The sequence below is a fragment of the Mobula hypostoma genome, chromosome 9 (assembly GCF_963921235.1).
Source record: "Mobula hypostoma chromosome 9, sMobHyp1.1, whole genome shotgun sequence".
In the NCBI taxonomy this organism is placed as follows: domain Eukaryota; kingdom Metazoa; phylum Chordata; class Chondrichthyes; order Myliobatiformes; family Myliobatidae; genus Mobula; species Mobula hypostoma.
Window position 1 is genome coordinate 131,737,220 of NC_086105.1, and position 21,811 is coordinate 131,759,030.

The window sequence follows — 21,811 nt, forward strand, 5'->3', positions numbered from 1 at the left end:
GTTCAGCACAGGAGACAAGAAAAACATAGGAGCAGCAAGATCAACACCAGAGACTCTGCAGATGCTGGTATTCCAGAGCAACGTTGCATGACTGGAAGTCTATGAGAATTTGTTGAAGGTGTTTGTATCCTTATTTGCAAATTGAAATTGCTGATGCTACAAAAAAATCCAATCAAGCCAAATCATCTCAAGAACAGTTCAGTAGTTACTCTTAGATATTAAACGTTGTAGTCCTCTCAATATGTGGGCTGACGGGACTAGGCAGAATAACACTTTGGCACAGACTAGAAGAACCAGAGGGCTTATTTCTGTGCTGTAGTGTTCTATGACTCTATGACTATGGACACAGAAGAAATCACAACGCTGATTGTTTGAAGATGATTAAAATGTCTTTGCAGGAATTAAGGTTATTGGAGGAGTGAAGGAGCTGACTGGAGAGGAACACGGTCTGTATGTGAAGCGGATTCTGCCTGGTGGTCTTGCTTCAGTTGATGGTGAGTGATGCTTTCATTGACAGTTCTTATTATTCATCTGTTGTTCCACTTCCACCATACTGCAAGATCAGGATGATTTTTCGCAAACATTTATAATTATGTAACAAATCAATTCTCTTTACCATTCTTGTCACTGATGGACCATAAGTAGAATTAGTCCATTTGGCCCAGTGAGTCTGGTCTGCCAGTTCACCATGGCTGATCCATTTTTTCTCTCAGCCCCAATCTCCTGCCTTCTCTCCGTACCCCTTAATGCCCTGATCAATCAAGAATCTATCAACTTCTGTCTTGAATATACATAAAAACTTGGCCTCCACAGTGCCTGTGGCAAAGAATTCCAGATTCACCACTCTCCCATTCCTCCTCATCTCCATTCTAAAAGGACGTCCCTCTATTCTGAGGCTATGTCCTCTGGTCTTCGGGTCTCTCACCTTAGGAAACATACTCTAAACATCCACTATATCAAGACCTTTCACCATTCAATAGGTTTCAATGAGGTCACCCCTCATTCTTTTGAGTTCTAGTGAAATCAGGCCGAGAGCCATCAGTTGTTCTTCATATGACAAGCCATTTGATCTTGGACTTGTTTTCATGAACCTCCTTTAAACCCTCTCCAGTTTCAACACATCCTTTCTAAGATAAGGCACTCAAACTTGCTCACAATACTCCAAGTGAGGCCACACCAGTGCTTTATAAAGTCTCAACATAACATCCTTGCTTTTATATTCTAGTTTTCTTGAAATGAATGCAAATATCACATTTGCCATCCTTACCAAAGACTCAACCTGCAAATTAACCTTTAGGGAATCCTGCACAAGGACTCCCAAATCCTTTTGCATCTCAGTTTTTTGTGTTTTCTCTCCATTTAGAAAGTAGTCAACCCTTTCATTTCTTCTGCCAAAGTGCATGACCATACACTTCCTGACTCTGTATTCCATCTGCCATTTTTTTGCCCATTCTCCTCATCTGTCGAAGTCCTTCGGTAGCTTCTCTACTTCCTCAGAACAACCTGCCCCTCCACCTATCTGCATACTTTGTAAGTCTGAAAACTTTGCAATGAAGCCATCAGTTGCATCATCCAAATCATTGATAAGTAAAATAAAAAGAATTGGTCCCAACACAGACCCCTGTGGATCACCACTAGTCACTGGCAGCCAGTCAGAAAAGGCTCCCTTTATTCCCACTCTTTGCCTCCTCCCAATCCACACTGCTTTATCCATGCTAGAATATCGCCTGTAATACCATGGGCTTGTAGCTTGTTAAGCAACCTCATGTGTGGCACTTTGTCGAGGGCTTTCTAAAGACCAGATACACATCAACCGATTCTCCTTTGTCTATCTTGCTTGTTATTTCTTCAAAGAATACCAACAGATTTCTTCCCTTGCAAGATCTTCCCTTGAGGAAACCACACTTATTTTATTATGTGCCTCCAAGTACCCTGAGATCTCAGCCTTGATAATTGACTCCAACATCTTCCCAACCACTGAGGTCAGACTGACTGGCCTACAGTTTCCTTTCTTCTGCCTCTCCCCCTTCTTGAAGAGTGGATCCTTGATACTTTGCAAACACATACCACCAGGCTCAAAGAGAGCTTCTCTGACCTGCTGAGTTCCTCCAGTATTTTGTGTGTGTTGCTTTGGAATTCTAGCGTCTGCAAAATCTCCTGTGTCAATCCTGCTGGTATAAAAATATATGTTTGATCTCTCAGTCAACCTGCACTGCCCTTTTTCTATAACTGTGAAACTACTGTATCTTCTGCATTGTTTTATTTCCTTTTGTACTGCATAAGTGTATGGTGTGGTCTGCCTGGTGGCATGTAAACAATAATATTTCACTGTACCTTCGGAAATGTGACAATAATGAACCAAATATCAATTAATTCTCTTCTTCCTCCCCCCAACATACTCACTTTGGCCAAGAGTCTGAGTGTAATTCTGAAATTAAAATAGATTACACGTCGATAATATTTAGTAGGTCAGGCAGCATCTGAAGGGAGAGACACAGAGTTAATAATTCAGGTCTGAGACCTCTCATCAGAAATAGGCACAGATGTAACTCCAGGATTTAATTTTATTTCATAATTTCTAGTGCCTGTAGTATTTTTGTTTTCTGATTGCCCTTCTGCCCTGGACCATTCCCACGAAGCCCTCAGTACATGGTGATAATCAATGGGAGCAAGAGGCCCTAGGTATAAAAGAAAGATGGAGGCTTAGTAATGATTCTTTCATTTATTGAAAATTGACCTTCAGGTTCCTGCACAGAACACACGGATGCTGGATTTAACCCTCAGTGTGATCTTCCTCTATAGGCATGTGCTCATGGCATACCTACCCTGTGTTTCTCTAAGATCTCAAAGAATATCCTGGAGTTTCATTGAGTTAAAGATCCCAGATATGTTTGAGGGGTCCTTTTGGGACTGAAGTGGGCAGCACAATGCTTTACGGTACCAGTGACCCGGGTTTAATTCCTGGAAGGAGTTTGTACATTCTCCAGTTGACCGTGTGGGTTTCCTCCCAGAAGCTGGTTGACAGGTTCATTGGTCATTGTAAATTGTTCTGTGATTAGGCTAGGATTAAATCAGGGGTAGTTGGGCAGAATGGCCTGAAGGGCTGGAAGGGCCTGTTCCGCACTGTATCTCAGTGGATAAACTTGTAAAAATATTTCCGGCTCTTTACCTGCAGAAGGATTCCTCTGCTGATTGCATGGACACCACAGACTATAAAGTCGTAGAGGGATACAGCACAGAAACAGGCTCTCAGTTCGCTGGGTCTGCGCTAACCATCAACCACCTATTTCCATTAATCTTATTTCCTTTGTTCACCCCCCCCCCATTCTCATCCGTTCCTCCCAGGTTCTACCACTCACCTATACAATACACTAGGCTCAACTTACAGTGGCCAGTGGACCTACCAAGAAGTACATCTTTGGGGTGTGTGGGGGGGGGTAAACCCATGCAGTCACAGGGCAAAGGTGCAAACTCCACACAGACAGGACCTGAGGTCAGGATTGAACCTGGCCTCTGCCCCTGTGAGGCAAAAACTCTAATAGTCATGCCACTGTGCCATGATCCCTGGGCAGCCCGGCCTTGCATCTTGCCCCTCTCGGATACCTGAGCGTACTGGATGGAAAGATCGCCTGAGCTGACACCGAACATGACAGAGGAATCACATAGGCTGATTCTGGTCACGCCAAGTGTGAGTCCTGCCTACAATTCTCCCCTGTCAGGGCACTGCGCAAAAATTCCTGAAATTACATTGCATCGTTCTCTCCAATGTCTCAAAGTGTTAGGCTCTGGCCTACAGTTTTGCCGGCAGATCAGTTGCCAATGCTCCTGAGAGCTCCACTTGGACCAGGTGGTGCAGCAGAATGCTGTTTCAAGTTCAAGTTCAAATCAAGTTTAAGTTTAATTATCATTCAAGCCATACGCAGATACAGCTGAATGAGACGGCATTCCCCTGGGGCTAAGGTGCAAAACATTCAAAATAGCAAGAAAAGATTCAAAAATAGTGAGTAATATCATTCAAAATAGCAAGAAAAGAAGCATGTTCACTCGAAAAAAATATGTATCACCCAAGACCCTGAGCGGCAATGTCTAGCAATTGGTGGTACAGTCTCCAAGCAGTGAGCAGATGCACGCAATCCAGCCTGTCGTTCCACTGCATGAACACAAGAGGGCAGCACTGATGGGAGGAGTCAGGCCCCAGCCAAGCTCGGACGCTACACTGTAAACGCTTACGCATCTCTCACCTGCTCTGTAGCAGCAGGCAAGCCTGAGGCTTGAGGCCCAGTTCTTGTTACAGCTGAGGCTACAGAGCTCCTATGTCATCTGTCCTTCCACCAGACAAGGGTAACAGGCCTGTGGCAAGTTACATTATCACTGTCCAACAGAGTCTTAGGATTGTACCCCGGCTGGCTCTGACACCGACACTAATCCAGCTGCTCTGATCAATGAGTGGCTCATTGAGGAGTAGCCCTGCAGTGCTCAAAGTTCTTGGAGTAGAATTGTCTTTGTATCATAAAAAACAAACTGTACAAAGAAAATAGCATATTTGGTTGGCCCTCGAGAGGCTGCTGTGTTTGCACTTGCTGCCATCTTACTGGAAGTATCTCTCCAGACAACAACATTACTCATCAGAGGACCAACATCTGTCTCAGGATTGGTCAACAAATAACATACATCTGCCTCAGGATTGGTCAACAAATGACACACATCTGTCTCAGGATTGGTCAACAAATGACATACATCTGTCTCAGGATTGGTCAACAAATGACATACATCTGTCTCAGGATTGGTCATCAAATGATGGTTGTCTAATGTCTCACATTCTCCTTGATACCTCTGAGTAAGTTGGTTGCTAGCTTTTAAGAACATATCCCTAGATATTGAAGTGTGCAGGTTCATGAGTAGTTTTGGCTCTATCCATCTCTCCTCAGAGTTCAAAGACCAAATGATCTTCAAGTGATTAATAATGAACTTCTGAAGGTGCCTATAAATTGGAATGCATTCTAAATATTCTACAATTTATGCTCTTACTCTTAAATTTTTAGGTCGTCTGCAACCAGGAGACCAGATTCTTGAAGTTAATGGTGACAGTCTGGTGGGAGTGACCAATGAAAGGTACAGTAGGCAAAAGAAACAAAAAATTGTTTTGTTCTACATAATTTTATCTGCTAAACGTTCTGCTCCAATCTATTAGACATGAAATTTATATACTCTGTGCATGTGTGTATTAAGTACTTACTGCAATAGTTTTAAAATTGTTGGGATATCCAGAAAGGGACAGAAAAAATACCATTTGAATGCATTCATTTTCTAAAGCATATTTTGATTCACTATATCTATGTCTAAAGCTACCAGAAACCACCTTTAATCTGTACTGCTAAAATTCAAATTGTTTATTTACAACAAAACCTATTTCAAAACAAGAAGTTTTAATAATCTTTGTTAGTTGCTAGTAATGTAATTATCCCCTCTATCAGTCTCATGAGCAAGATAAAACTGATGCTTTCCTAGTGCAGAACCATAAGCATCTCACAGGCTAAATTCCTTTTAAGGCCACTTTTAGATATATTTAAACCTTGGTTCACCTGACTCCATGGTGGAGGCTCAAGGCTTTAAATAACATTTGACAACATTCTTCTGCTAAATGGGGCCCAGGAACCTTTAAGTGAGTCATTCATGTTGAAGCAGCTCTGCCCAGCAAGGAGTAAGGCAACACCACCTCAGAAATGCAAAGTTTGCTGTAGTTTCCTTGGCCTATTTAGTTGATAACAGAAAGACTGAACAAGCAGGGCCATCGCTTAGAAATCTAGAAGAATGTGAGGTGATGTTATTGAAAGATATAACATTCTAAATGGGCTTGAAGGGGTGGGTTTAGTTAAGACATTTCCAGGACAATTAAGCAGAGTTATATACCATGGAAACAAGTCCTTCGGTGCACAGTGTTCATGATAGTCATTGGGTGCCAATCTATACTAATCTCATTCTCCAGCTTTCCAGCCATTTCAGGTGTTCAGCTAAATAATTCTGAAGTGTTGTGAGAGTTCCTGCCTCCACCACCATTTTGAGAAGTACCTCATTCAATTCAGATCTTTAATTTCCTAATTATCCTTAGTAGCTTTAAAATTTAGAGCTATGGTCATTATTTCTGAAATGCTCCCCCACTGACACTTCCTCTACTTAATAGAGTTACTGGATTGTGCAAAAGTCTGAAGTACATATATAGAGCTAGGGTGCCTAAGACTTTTGCAGAGTGTTGTAGTAATTTTATGTATTTCACTGTACTGCTGCACAAAAAAACTAATTTCCATAAGCCCATAAGATATAGGAGCAGAATTAGGCCACTTGACCTATCAAATCTGCTCTGTCATTTCATCATGGTTGATCCAATTTTCCTCCCAGGCCCGATCTCCTGCCTTCTTCCCTTATCGTTTCACGCCCAGACCAATCGAGATTCTATCAACCTCTGCCTTAAACACACATAAGGGCTTGGCCTCCACAGCTGCCCGTGGCAAAGAATTCCACAGACCCACCACTCTCTGGCTAAGGAACTTCCTCCTCATCTCCATTCTAAAAGGACACCCCTCTATTCTGAGGCTGTGTCCTCTGGTCTTAGACTCTCCCGCCATCGGAAACAACCTCTCCACGTCCATTCTATCAAGGCCTTTCACCGTTCGATAGGTTTCAATTAGGTCACCCCTCATTCTCCTGAATTCTAGTGAAATTATATTTGCGAGTGATTATAAACCTGATTCTGATACAGGTTTCTGTTGTGGACTGAGAGAGGGAAGGGGTCAGGGAGAGGGGACTCATGGTTGGGAAAAGGGAAGGGAGAGGGAAAGGAACGGTAAGCATCAACGATACTCTGTAATGATAAATAAACTAATTGTTTGGAATCATATGACATTGCCTGGTGTCTCTGGGCAGGGTGTGCCTGCACTTACACCATCTCCCGCCCTGGCACTCCTCTGCCACCTGTCCCACACCCCTCCCGCGGCACTCAACCGTCGCCATTCCCAACATCCTTTGCTCCCGCCAGATTTACAAACTCACTCTCCGCTCCACGTTGACAAATACAGCACTGTGCAAAAGTCTTAGGCACTCTAAGATATGTGTGCCTAAGACTTTTGCATGGTATTTTTAAAGATCACATTTCCAAAGATTCGGCTCCTTTCTTCTCTGGTGATATTATCCACATATTTGATCAAAAAACTTTCCAGGATGTGCTTTAAAAGTTCCACCTTCTGTCAGAGTCTCAGAATAAAGGATCATCCACAACAGTTTTTCACTATTTGTCGACATGTGTGACAATAATTAACCAATATCGATACACCAAGATGAGGATTTTTTTTATTGTTGTACATGTCTTTTTCTACTCCAGAAATCTGAACCATTAAATATGTTCAGGGCTGATATGGACTGATTTTTGAAATATAGGACAATTAAAGATAATGGGGAGCAAACAGGAAGTTAGTTGCAGGTGGAGTTAACAATAAGACCAGTCCTGATCTTATTGTGTAACAGGGCAGGTTTGAGGGCCCCTATTTCTTATTTTCTTTAGTTTTCAGGGAGCTGTTGAAACCAGGGAGTAAATCTTCAACTTTAGTTCCTTATAGCCATTACATTACTATGGATGTAAAGTCTGTTTTGGTGACATTTCTGGACTTATCAACCTTTCTCATTTCTAGTGCAGTGGAAATCCTTCGAGCTGCCTCTTCATCCAATAACATGAGGCTGATGATTGCACGGGATGAACAGGGAAGGTAAGAAACTCCAAGCCGTTAGACAGTAATCTAATGTGTTGTCTCTTTATAGAACACAGGGCATTGCAGGATGGTAGAGGACCTTCAGCCCACAATGTTGTGCTGACTGTTGTGTGCTTGACATATCAGTAATATATCAGTAATGTTGTAAATATATTGACTGAATAAACATTCTTTTTTTTAAGAAGTAACAGTACCACGTCATATGAGTGTGCCTCGGTTAAAGTAAAATCAAACGAACACAAGTTATCTCCCACCTCTGTTGTTCAGCTTTCAATTAATTTTTACATTTTGGAGTTACAAGACATAGCAGTGGTGATGAGTAAGTTTTAAATAAATCCGAGATGACTCCCTACCTCTTGAAGCGCAGTGGAAAGGAGACAGAAACGATTGAGTTGAAAAAGACAAGAAAGTATGAATTCTGGGTTTATAAACAGTAAGTACTGGGTGATAATAATAATAAACAAATAAAAGAGCAGAAATGGCTAGCTACACCAGAAAAATTGGTGTGTTTGATTACACAACAGGAAACTGGATATTATGTACTGAACAAATCAAGCAGTGTTTTGAAGCAAATGAAATAGCCAATGAAAAGCGAGTGCCAGTTTTTCTGAGTGTGTATATATTGCTAATAAATTTCACTTCTCCAACCAAACCAGCTGAAATGAGCTTTGCTGATATCATGAAAGTAATGCAGGAACATTTAGAATGAAAACCATTCATAATTGCAAAATGCTTTAGGTTTCATAAGTGGAATCAAAAGAAAGGGGAGTCCATTTCAGTGTACATGGCTGAATTAAAGAGATTGTCTGAGCATTGTCAGTTCAGTAATGGGCTTAATGATGGACTGAGAGATTGTTTAGTTTGTAGTATCTTACGACAAAGTATTCAAAAACAGCTCCTAACTGTATCACTACTTATATTTAAAAGAGCAGTTAGAATTGTTGTTGCCATGGAAACAGCAGAGACACAATTGAGTTGCAGTCAGGAATGATAGTGAGTATGAACAAAATTGCAACATCTAAACAGAAGCAACACACATAAAAGTTGCTGGTGAACGCAGCAGGCCAGGCAGCATCTCTAGGAAGAGGTGCAGTCGACGTTTCAGGCCGAGACCCTTCGTCAGGACTAACTGAAGGAAGAGTGAGTAAGGGATTTGAAAGTTGGAGGGGGAGAGGGAGGGGGAGATCCAAAATGATAGGAGAAGACAGGAGGGGGAGGGATGGAGCCAAGAGCGGGACAGGTGATAGGCAAAAGGGATATGAGAGGATCATGGGACAGGAGGTCCGGGAAGAAAGAGAAGGGGGGGGTAACCCAGAGGATGGGCAAGGGGTATATTCAGAGGGACAGAGGGAGAAAAAGGAGAGTGAGAGAAAGAATGTGTGTATAAAAATAAGTAACAGATGGGGTACGAGGGGGAGGTGGGGCATTAGCTGAAGTTAGAGAAGTCGATGTTCATGCCATTAGGTTGGAGGCTACCCAGACGGAATATAAGGTGTTGTTCCTCCAACCTGAGTGTGGCTTCATCTTTACAGTAGAGGAGGCCATGGATAGACATGTCAGAATGGGAATGGGATGTGGAATCAAAATGTGGGTCCAACGCAGATTTAAAGGTGAAACTTGCAGAAAATGAAACAAAGTATGACACATACAAAAGGGCATATCAGGCAGACAAAAGTAAATGGACTGAACAGTGAAGAGAAAAGGCTAGAGTCAAGTTGCAGTTTCAAAAAGAGCACTAATCTGTGTGCTGTTGATGAAAACTCTGATAGTGATGAGATTAACTCAGGACTGTGTAGCCTTGACACTTACATTGTAAAAACAAAAATAGACAAGCAATATGGTTTAAACGGCAAATACATTAAAATGGAATTGGACACTGGCTCGACTGTTTTGGTTATTCAAAACAAAAGAATTTTAACAGAATTTCAAAGATGCTGGACTGAAGCTGGCAGATATCCAACTAAGAACTTATACTGGAGAAAAGATAATTCCTTGACACTGACATTTGTAACAATGAAATACAACAGCTAACAACCCACATTGGGCTTGTATGTGGTAAAAACAGGAGGCCCCACATAGTGATTGGCTGAGACAGCTACAACTTGATTGGAGATCCATCCACCATTTACGTACAAAATCCATTGCAAAAATGGCATTGGAAAACTTAAACATATCAATGTTAAAGTTGTGTTAAATGAAAATATCACATCCAAGTTTTGCAAAGCCTATCCAGTTCCTTATACCATCCGTGATAAAACAGCCAGTGAGTTAGATTGCCTGGAGGCAGAAGAAATTCTTCCCAAGGTTTAGTGGAGCCCATGGGCAATGCCAGCAGTCCCAGTAGTCAAGAAGAATGAGACTATCGGGATCCCTAGTGATTTTAAGGTCACTATCAACCCAATACTGAAAGTGGATCAATACCCTCTGCCTAGGATAGAGGGTAGCTTTGCAAACCTCTTTGGGGGAAAATACTTCAGCAAAGTGGACTTAGCTGAGACTTACCTACAGATGGAGATGGAATAAGAGATAAATGAGTTTCTCACCATAAACACTCACAAAGGACTTTATTGCTATAATAGGCTTATTTTTGGAGTAGCCTCTGCACCTGCACTCTGGCAGAAAGCTATGGACAGGTACTGCGAGGCTACCCAGGCACTCAGGGTTACCTGGATGGCATCATTGTTACTGGTGAGGATGACAGGGAACATCTCCAAAATCTCAAGACAATATTAAAATATTATAAGATTATTAAATATTAGAAGATCAGAGCACGATGCAACAAGTGTGAATTCTTTTAACCAAGTGTCACGAGCTTGCTGAGTAAATTCAAGCAGTGCTGAATGCCCAAAGGCCAAAGGAAGTATCACATGATTTTTCAATTACTATAATTGGCTCATACCAAACTTAGCTACCGTGCTCCACCTCTTAAACTCATTGGCACAGATCAGGAAGAAATGGCAATGGACGAAGCAGTATCAGGTGGTTTTCAAAAGGCAAAGGAAATGGTGACTTCAGACTCTGTACATATATTATGATCCATATCATCCAGTGAAGCTTGCCTGTGATGGAGGTTGTCTGATATGGTGATTGAGAGTTGTTGGACCATCCAATCTGAGAGCTAAAGTGTTGGAGGAGCTGTATGCTCGTCATCTGGGCAAGGTTAAAATTAAAGCATTGGCTTGTAGTTTTGTCTGGTGGCCTGGGATAGATCTTTAAACCAAGTAACTTGTCATGCAGTGTGCAAGATGCCAACAGCAGTGCTTTTCCGTCCCTGGGGAATGCCTGCATTGCCTGGCAGAGGACTCATGTAGATTTTGCCAGACCTTTCATGGGCAAAATTTTTTGGTAGTAGTCAATGCAACTACAAACTGGCCAGATGTGTTCCCAATAGTCTCCACTTCAGCCTTGCACACTGCTGATATGTTGAGAAGACTCCTCTCAAGAACTGGTGTTCCAGACACTTAGTCAGAGACAGTGGACCACAGATTGTTGCAAAACAGTTTCAGTAATTCCTGAAAATGAATGGAATAAGAAATATTACATCTACATCATACACCCAACCACAAATGGCTTGGTAGAAAGGTTTGTCCCAGATCTAAAGAATGTACCGTGAGCAATGTTAGCAGAGCACACTACACTGCCCTGCATCAGAAGCTCGCCAACTCTCTCCTTGCATATCACAATGCAGCACACTCCACAACCGACAGCTCACCAGCTCCCTGTTCCTGGGTCATCCCTTCTGTTCACGCTCCAATCTCCTCAAACCCAATCTCAGAACAATCAGCTGAGACAAATTGAGGGCTCCTCAAACAAGGAGGTTCAATGTTTCACTCCTGGACAAGCAGTCCTGGTGAGGGACTACAGCAGTGATCAAAAGTGGGTACTTGGAAAGATTAAGGACGGGACTGGACCACTCTCCTACACAGTGGAGATTCCATCGGATATCACCTAGAGACAACACATCGATCAGTTGAGAAGAGCAGAGTCAATTGTTAGAGAACAAAGGTGGCCGGAGCTGTCAGAACCACTTCCTACAGTCCCAGAGTCAATCGCTATGGAGGAGGCCCCAGAAACTGAGATTGTTTCACAGCTACAATTCTCACGAGCCGAGCAGAGTGACTCCCCTTTTCAGGAAAGATGTTATCCCCCAAGAGTACAAAGACTCCCCAATGATTAAATCATTAGACTTGAATGGGACAATTTAAAATTTACTATGCCGTGGATTTCTATATACCATATAGTATACTGTATATACTTTAACCAAAGCCATGATCACAGTCAGCTCTATGAAGCTATTTGTTATCTCCGTCAGCTCTATGAAGCTTTTTGATAGAAGCACGAGGTGAAATTACTCTGCTGCTGTTTCAGCAAAAGGTATTGTAGATGTTGCTAACAAAAGCATTGGCAAAAGGAATCTCAAGTCCACTTGTGATTACTGAAGAAATTGGTGCTCGAGGGGGTTAACGATTTAGCAGATTGAGACTTGCCATGGAAATGAGTTAGCTGGATTGAGCCAAATGAGTTTTTGACCTGGTACACATGCATGCATGCTGGGTCAAACTGCTTATTGAAAGATGAAGACAATCACCATTTAGGCAGGTAGCCAGGTGCAAGGATTACAGAGCAAGGACTGAGATGTAAGCTTCATGCCTGTCTCATTTAGCAAATTCTGTCTTAAAATAAAATCCCCAAATATACTTATATATGTTCACTGAGACAATAGTACATATGGATTAAACTAAGTAGTTAAAAGGAATATTCTGTGTTAGAAAGAGACTTACATTTATTTACACCACTGGTGCATCTGGTTCCCTTCTTTCTCTTTCTCCCATGGTCCACTGTCCTCACATATCAGATTTATTTTTCTTCAGCTCTTAATCTTTTCCACCCATCATCTCCCACCCACCTACATCCCTCTCACCTGGTTTCACCTCTCACCTGCTATCTTGTACACATATCACTCTCTCCCTTCCTGATGAAAGCTCTCGGTCCAAAATAAAACGACTTGTTTATTCCTCTCCACAATGCTGCCTAACCTGCTAAATTCATCCAGCACTTGATGTATGTTCCTCAGGATTTCCAGCATCTGTATAATTTCTTGCTTTGAGCCACCGGTTTGTCTTAAAGTTATTGAAGTATTTTTGGTGTGCTGTTGTTGTTGCACTGGGAAATAGTTCATTTAAGTTGAGCACCACAAGCTGGAGCAAAAAGGGATGAAATAATGAGTAAATAATCTCTTTCAGGGATAAAAACAGAAAATGGGGGTCAGGAAGATTTGTGGAGGGAGAAATTAAGTTAACATTTATGTCAATGAATTTTAGTCAGTACTGGAATAATGAAAGATCTGCTTTGGATATATTAGTTGAGAGATAAATAATGAGAAGAACACGTAGCCGAAATAAATGAAATATTCCCATGGAAAGAATCATAAAGGGATTTTCTTCCAATTGGTCAATCTACAAAGGCAATGAATGGTCTGGAAGCAAAAATGAGGTATTGGTTTTGCTGTAGGGTAAATGCACAATGGTGAAGCACAGTGACGACTTGCTGGCAGCAAACAAAACTACTAACTGCTTTATTAATCACATATTTTCTCTGAAGCAATCACTGCAATCTATAGCCTGTAACTTCCCTTTCGGAGTTGAGCCTTTGACCCACCTGCACAACCTAGCATTTTTGCAGCCTGAACTGAAGTCTCGAAGGTGCAGGATGGTTGTGGTAAGGCGAGTACAAACTGAATTGAGGCGTTAAGGCCCGAGCCTGAGAGCAGGAAATGAGCCACTGTTTGGCCATTGCTGGAGCAGAGGCAATTCTAAGCAGCAGAACTGAGGTGAGAGCGTATCAAAGTGACAGGGCCCAGGTCTGAGAACGAGGAACAACTCAAGGTTTGGCTGATTTAAGCACCGGGCCAGATTGAAAAGGTCAGGCTGTTGGGGCTGGAGGAGAGGGATGGACCAGTGTTCAGTTTGCTACAGCCACTTAAGGACCCACCAATGGACAACCCCTTAGGAGAACATCATACTCGGCTCAAGTGATCACACTACTGCTTTGGGTACCACTTCAATGATCTCTGGGTTCAGTAAGTTTCCGCAGATTCATTGGCTTCAGTATTAGTTCTGGGCCCAGAATGGTGGATATCACCAATCTCACCCCCAAGATGTGGAGACAGAGCACTTCATTGTCAAGTTCTCACCATGAAATGATCAACTGGGGTGCTGTCCATCCCCTCACTAGTGCCCATTTTTCTATCCCAGTTCCCCAGCTAAACTCAGCCTCTCCCACTCCCTATTTATCATGACAGAGCTCCTCCCAATCCTAAGCACAATGATGGCCATGCATACTTGGTTCCCCTTCCCTGGCTACCAGCCCTGAACACAAGGGATTCTGCAGATGCTGGAAATCTTCATCAGCACACACAAAATACTGGAGGAACTCAGCAAGCGAGGCTGCATCTATAGAGGCGAATAAACAGTCAACGTTTCAGGCCAAGACCCTTCATCCAGTCTGCTGCGTCCCTCCAGCATTTTGTGTGTGTTGCACCAGCTCTGATCCCCGACCTTCTTTTCCCACACACAGTACACCCCAGCATTCCCAAATGATCGGCACACTCTTCAAAGGTCACCTGGCTGTGACATTTGCTCTCCTCCCCAATAGCTACTGTTCTACCGCCCAACATATTAGGTAATAATGAAGGAGAACGATTAAGATAAGCTCCTGACATTAAATTTGGTGGGCTTCTCGCATTATCACCCTCTCCCTGATAACAATGGACTCATTGTTCATGGCAAGAATGGTCCCTTGGGAGATCAGAACTTGTCCAACCACAGTCCAGTGAGAGAACATCTCCATCTGTCCATCATCCCTCCACCCGCTCCACCATTTCTGTTTCCAGCCATCAGGACCATCATAGAGGCTGATGAGCAAGCCTCCATATGCCTATCGATCGGGAGGTGTGACCTGTGGACCAGTGCTGCTGGGACACAAGCCAGGGCCTGATCAACCCTGGCTGGGTTGCCTGGGCGAGGGTGTCTGATGTTGAAAGATCCGAAACACCTGATAACCCCAGTTTATATCACCGATGATGTGTCCCAGCACATATGTATCTTAGTACCACCTTCCAGGAATTCAAAGTCCTTTGATGGGAATCAAAGCATTCCAAACCACTGCCGAGAGATAGCTGTCTGCAGACAATCATCAAAGTTGCTGGTGAACGCAGCAGGCCAGGCAGCATCTCTAGGAAGAGGTACAGTCGACGTTTGGGCCGAGACCCTTCGTCAGGACTAACTGAAGAGCTAGTAAGAGATTTGAAAGGGGGAGGGGGAGATCCAAAATGATAGGAGAAGACAGGAGGGGGAGGGATGGAGCCAAGAGCTGGACAGATGATAGTCAAAAGGGGATATGAGAGGATCATGGGACAGGAGGTCCGGAGAGAAAGACAAGCGGGGGGGGGAACCCAGAGGATGGGCAAGGGGTATAGTGAGAGGGACAGAGGGAGAAAAAGGAGAGAGAGAGAAAGAGTGTGTGTATATAATAGTGGATGCATTAGTGATAATTCTTCAAAACTCTAAAGAGTTTCTGGACTAGTTCCTGATAATTGGAGGGTGGCTAATGTAACCCCACTTTTTAAAAAAGGAGGGAGAGAGAAACCGGGGAATTATAGACTGGTTAGCCTAACATCGGTGGTGGGGAAAATGGTAGAGTCAGTTATCAAAGATGTGATAACAGCACATTTGGAAAGCGGTGAAATCATCGGACAAAGTCAGCATGGATTTGAGAAAGGAAAATCATGTCTGACGAATCTCATAGAATATTTTGAGGATGTAACTAGTAGAGTGGATAGGGGAGAACCAGTGGATGTGGTATATTTGGATTTTCAAAAGGCTTTTGACAAGGTCCCACACAGGAGATTAGTGTGCAAACTTAAAGCACACAATATTGGGGGTAAGGTATTGATGTGGATAGAGAATTCGTTGGCAGGCAGGAAGCAAAGAGTGGGAATAAATGGGACCTTTTCAGAATGGCAGGCAGTGACTAGTGGGGTACCGCAAGGCTCAGTGCTGGGACCCCAGTTGTTTACAATATATATTAATGACTTAGATGAGGGAATTAAATGCAGCATCTCCAAGTTTGTGGATGACACGAAGCTGGGTGGCAGTGTTAGCTGTGAGGAGGATGCTAAGAGGATGCAGGGTGACTTGGATAGGTTAGGTGAGTGGGCAAATTCATGGCAGATGCAATTTAATGTGGATAAATGTGAGGTTATCCACTTTGGTGGCAAAAACAGGAAAACAGATTATTATTTGAATGGTGGCTGATTAGGAAAAGGGGAGGTGCAATGAGACCTGGGTGTCATTGTACACCAGTCATTGAAAGTGGGCATGCAGGTACAGCAGGCGATGAAAAAGGCGAATGGTATGTTGGCATTCATAGCAAGGGGATTTGAGTACAGGAGCAGGGAGGTACTACTGCAGTTGTACAAGGCCTTGGTGAGACCACACCTGGAGTATTGTGTGCAGTTTTGGTCCCCTAATCTGAGGAAAGACATCCTTGTCATAGAGGGAGTACAAAGAAGGTTCACCAGATTGATTCCTGGGATGGCAGGACCTTCATGTGAAGAAAGACTGGATCGACTAGGCATATACTTGCTGGAATTTAGAAGATTGAGGGGGGATCTTATTGAAACGTATAAAATCCTAAAGGGATTGGACAGGCTAGATGCAGGAAGATTGTTCCCGATGTTGGGGAAGTCCAGAACGAGGGGTCACAGTCTGAGGATAAAGGGGAAGCCTTTTAAGACCGAGATGAAGAAAGACTTCTTCACACAGAGAGTGGTGAATCTGTGGAATTCTCTGCCACAGGAAACAGTTGAGCCAGTTCATTGGCTATATTTAAGAGGGAGTTAGATATGGCCCCTGTGGCTAAAGGGATCGGGGGTATGGAGGGAAGGCTGGTATAGGGTTCTGAGTTGGATGATCAGCCATGATCATACTGAATGGCGGTGCAGGCTCGAAGGGCCGAATGGCCTACTCCTGCACCTATTTTCTATGTTTCTATGTTTCTATAAATAAATAATGGATGGGGTATGAGGGGGAGGTGGGATATTAGCAGAAGTTAGAGAAGTCAATGTTCATGCCATCAGGTTGGAGGCTACCCAGACGGACTATAAGGTGTTGTTCCTCCAACCTGAGTGTGGCTTCATCTTTACAGTAGAGGAGGCCATGGATAGACATATCAGAATGGGAATGGGATGTGGAATTAAAATGTGTGGCCACTGGGAGATCCTGCTTTCTCTGGCGGACTGAGCGTAGGTGTTCAGCAAAACAATCTCCCAGTCTGCATTGGGTCTCGCCAATATATAGAAGGCCACATCAGGGGATCCCACCACTAAGCACATCTTTCCCTCCCCCCCCCGCTCTGTTTTCCGCAGGGATCGCTCCCTACGCGACTCCCTTGTCCATTCTTCCCCCCCATCCCTCCCCACTGATCTACCTCCTGGTACTCTGCCGTGTAAGTGGAACAAGTGCTACACATGCCCTTACACTTCCTCCCTTACCACCATTCAGGGCCCCAAACAGTCCTTCCAGGTGAGGCGACACTTCACCTGTGAGTCGGCTGGGTTGATATATTGCATCCGGTGCTCCCGATGTGGCCTTCTATATATTGGCGAGACCCGACGCAGACTGGGAGACCGTTTCGCTGAACACCTACGCTCTGTCCGCCAGAGAAAGCAGGATCTCCCAGTGGCCACACATTTTAATTCCACGTCCCATTCCCATTCTGACATGTCTATCCACGGCCTCCTCTACTGTAAAGATAAAGCCACACTCAGGTTGGAGGAACAACACCTTATATTCCGTCTGGGTAGCCGCCAACCTGATGGCATGAACACTGACTTCTCTAACTTCCGCTAATGCCCCACCTCCCCCTCGTACCCCATCCGTTATTTATTTTTATACACACATTCTTTCTCTCACTCTCCTTTTTCTCCCTCTGTCCCTCTGACTATACCCCTTGCCCATCCTCTGGGTTTTTCCCCCCCTCCCCCTTTTCCTTCTCCCTGGACCTCCTGTCCCATGATCCTCTCATATCCCCTTTGCCAATCACCTGTCCAGCTCTTGGCTCCATCCCTCCCCCTCCTGCCTTCTCCTATCATTTTCGATCTCCCCCTCCCCCTCCCACTTTCAAATCTCTTACTAGCTCTTCCTTCAGTTAGTCCTGACGAAGGGTCTCGGCCCGAAACGTCAACTGTACCTCTTCCTAGAGATGCTGCCTGTCCTGCTGCGTTCACCAGCAACTTTGATGTGTGTTGCTTGAATTTCCAGCATCTGCAGAATTCCTCGTGTTTATGTCTGCAGACAATGGTGTGTAATTATTCAGTATTCCTTGTTTTAGACTAAAGACTGGTTCTTGTTTATATTAACTGGCTCTTAATCCTATCCATAATCCCTGAAGGATGTCCCACCCCGCGCCCAACGATTCTTAACGTCATTACACTCCTTTGTCAAATATTTGCACTGCTCAGTGTTGCTGCCCTTTTTTCATACATTATTTCAAATTCTCCACTGCTCCCAGGGATCCTACAATGCACAATGCAATGTACTCAGCCTCAGGCCCATATTTCAGAATGTTAGTTTATCTGGCAGTGTTATCAGATGCTTGTGTCAGCTTTCCCGATATTGTTATTAAGCACTCTGTCCTTACTGCCCATGGTTCTCACCAGAGTACAGCCGGCCACTGTAAGTAGCATTGCAAAATCAGTGTGACTCACGTCTGTAATCACTGTAGAGCTTCTGATCGTTTCCTTCCTCTTGCACGACACAGCACAGTGACCTACTAGCTGGTAGTGCCGCTAGCAAAAACTAACTGCTGGAGGGACTCTACGGGTCGGGTGGAGGGTGGTTAATGGTTCGGGCTCGAGACTCCGCAGTTCTGGAGATCTGGGTTCAGCCCTGACCTGAGGTGCTGTCCGTCAGCTCCCTGTGGCCGCATTTGTTGACCCTGGAAGATCTAGTTTCCTCACAACACCCAAAGATGGACCGGGCAGTTGCTCACTGTGAGATCAAAGTTCGAAGAACATTTATTACCAAAGAATGCGTATCTCACCATATGCTACCCTGAGATTCATTTTTTAGTGGGCATTCACAGTAAATACCGTAAACACAATGGAATCAATGTAAAGTGACACACTAACCAAGACAGATTTACAACCGATGTGCGTAAGAAGACATACTGTGCAACCACAAAGAAAATAAATACATACATAAATACAGCAGGGGATTCCAGTTCATTGGGCCACACCAGGACAAGTATATTTTGGCCAAATTAATCAGCTGACCCAATTAGCCAAAGCTTCATGGAAAGGACAAACTACCATTTGACTGAGTTGAAAATTATTTATTTACATGAAATACAGAACAAATTAGAACACTACCAATACTACTAATGGTTGTCTGTCGTATCTGGGGATGACAGGAAACCACTGCAGATCTCATCTGCCCAGTTTGCAGGAGGTGACTTAACGTGCTAGGACAGGTATGACCCTATCTCACTGGCGTATGAAGCCCACCAGCTCCCCTCGTCTGGTTTGGCCCCCCTGTCAAAGCAGTGTCCCAGGGTGTTGCGGCTGTCGTGTGCAAACAGCCACTTGGAGCCACAGGTGAGAGCTGAGTATCCGGTGGGGACCGAAGGCAACATTCAAGATGATTGTCAATACCTTCAAATTCTTGGTAGTTCTGAACTTGTTGAAGTAGTGAAATTGTTTCATTTTCACTCCTGGCCATTTCTGGCATCTCCAAGTCTGAATGCTTGAAACCCAAGTGAGCAGAACAATTCTGAATTGTTTTATTACTTATTTCTTGCCAAGTATTAGTGACAAAAATCACAGATTTTAGAACACAAACACACACAACTAATGCTATTTAAATACTGTTCGCTCTAAGCACGCTGTAGTGTCAGCCACACAAGCACACATGACTGACACTAGTTAGAAACAGTTCAGCAACAGTCTCCTGTTCCAATTAAGTGGCATATTGTCCCAAATAAATGAAAGGAATTCCGGCTATTTTCTCAATTAGTTTTTGTTCCCAAATAAGCGGCTGCTGCGATTAACCAGAATCCACTGTATCAAGAAATGAGTTGTACAGTCATAGAACATAGAAAACCTACAGCACAATACAGGCCCTTCGGCCCACAAAGTTGGGCCGAACATGTCCCTACCTTAGAAATTACTAGGGTTAGCCCTCTGTTTTTCAAAGCTCCATGTACCTATCCAAAAGTCTCTTAAAAGACCCTATCGTATCCACCTCCACCACTGTTGCCAGCAGCCCATTCCACGCACTCACCACTCTCTGAGTAAAAAGCGTACCCTGACATCTCCTCAGTACCTACTCCCAACCATCTTAAACATGTGCCCTCTCGTGGCAGCCATTTCAGCCCTAGGAAAAAGCCTCTGACTATCCACACAATCAATGCCTCTCATCATCTTATACACCTCCATCAGGTCACCTCTCATCCTCCATCATTCCAGGGAGAAAAGGACGAGTACACTCAACCTGTCTTCATAAGGCATGCTCCCCAATCCAGGCAAGATCCTTGTAAATCTCCTCTGCACCCTTTCTATGGTTTCCACATCCTTCCTGTAGTGAGGTGACCAGAACTGAGCATAGTACTCCAAGTGGGGTCTGACCAGGGTCCTATATATCTGCAACATTACCTCTCGGCTCCTAAATTCAATTCCACGCTTGATGAAGGCCAATACACCATATGCCTTCTTAACCACAGAGTCAACCTGTGCAGCTGCTTTGAGCGTCCTATGGACTAGGACCCCAAGATCCCTCTGATCCTCCACACGGCCAAGTTCTTACCATTAATAGTATATCCTGCCATCATATTTGACCTACTTGTCCTTGATAGTTAGTGCATAGGTTGTGGAAGAGAAGAGTTGGGAATCTGAGGGGAGATAATGGCATGTGAACTATAACAAGTGGACAAATGGCAGAGACAGGATTACTCAATGAGCTGGCATAGGGCTGATTGGATGGTATCTTTCTGTCTTGTGAGAAATTATGACTGCCTCAATATAAAAGAATGAGAAAATCTGCAGATGCTGGAAATCAAAGCAACACACACAAAATGCTGGAGGAACTCAGCAGGCCAGGCAGCTTCTATAGAAATGAATAAACAGTCAACATTTCGGGCTGAAACCCTTCATCAGGACTGGAAAAAAAGGGGTCAGGACTTTTTTTCCAGTCCTGATGAGGTTCTTGGCCTGAAACATTGACTGTTTACTCTTTCCCATAGATGCTGCCTGGCCTGCTGAGTTCCTCCAGGGTTTCGTGTGTGTTACTTTGATATGAAAGGCCTAGGATTTTAATGCTTTTTTTTGAAATATCCTTTCAACCTGCCCTGCGATTTCAATGATCTGTGCACAGATGCCCCAAGATCCCATGTTCCTGTAGTCTGTTTGGAAAAGTGCCGCCTTCTCATTTCTCTTACCAAAACTGGGGCGCCATGAGAAAGCAGAGGTTAGCGTGATGCTGTTACAGCTTGGAACATCTGAGCTCGGAATTCAATCCCGGCGTTCTCTGTGAGAGGTTTGTATGTTCTCCCTGTGAAATACACGAGCTTCCTCCAGGTACTCCAGTTTCCACCCACAGTCCAAGGTGCGCCGGTTAGCAGGTCATTGGTCATTGTAAATCATTCTGGCTTGAAAGCCAGGAGGGCTTGTTAAATGCTGTAACTCTAAATAAAATAAAATAAAGTAAAATGTAACACATTATATCTAATGCATTAATTTTCATCTGCATTATTTCCACCTAGTTCACCATCCTACCTATATCGTCTGCTCCCTTCACTGTTTTCTACAGTTCCACATGTGAGTTGTACACACACTTGGAAATGGTGCCAAGTACAGCCAAATTGATTACGCTCCACTCAGTGGCCATTTTATTAGGTACAAGTTCGACATGTTGTGCGTTCAGAGATGTTCTTCAGCTGTTATAACCCATGGTTACTTGAGTTACCGTCACCTTCCTGTCAGCTTGAACCAGTCG

At 43.8% G+C, this 21,811-nt stretch overlaps 1 protein-coding gene across 1 annotated transcript in view; it reads left to right on the forward strand.

The window, feature by feature from the left end:
• Positions 1–21,811, forward strand: part of si:dkeyp-72e1.9 (syntaxin-binding protein 4) — a 132,316-nt gene that overhangs the window by 39,815 nt on the left and 70,690 nt on the right. The window contains exons 3-5 of the mRNA XM_063059192.1: positions 399–494; positions 5,043–5,112; positions 7,683–7,757. Of these exons, the coding sequence (XP_062915262.1) occupies positions 399–494; positions 5,043–5,112; positions 7,683–7,757 (241 nt within the window). The remainder of the gene's footprint in view (positions 1–398; positions 495–5,042; positions 5,113–7,682; positions 7,758–21,811) is intronic.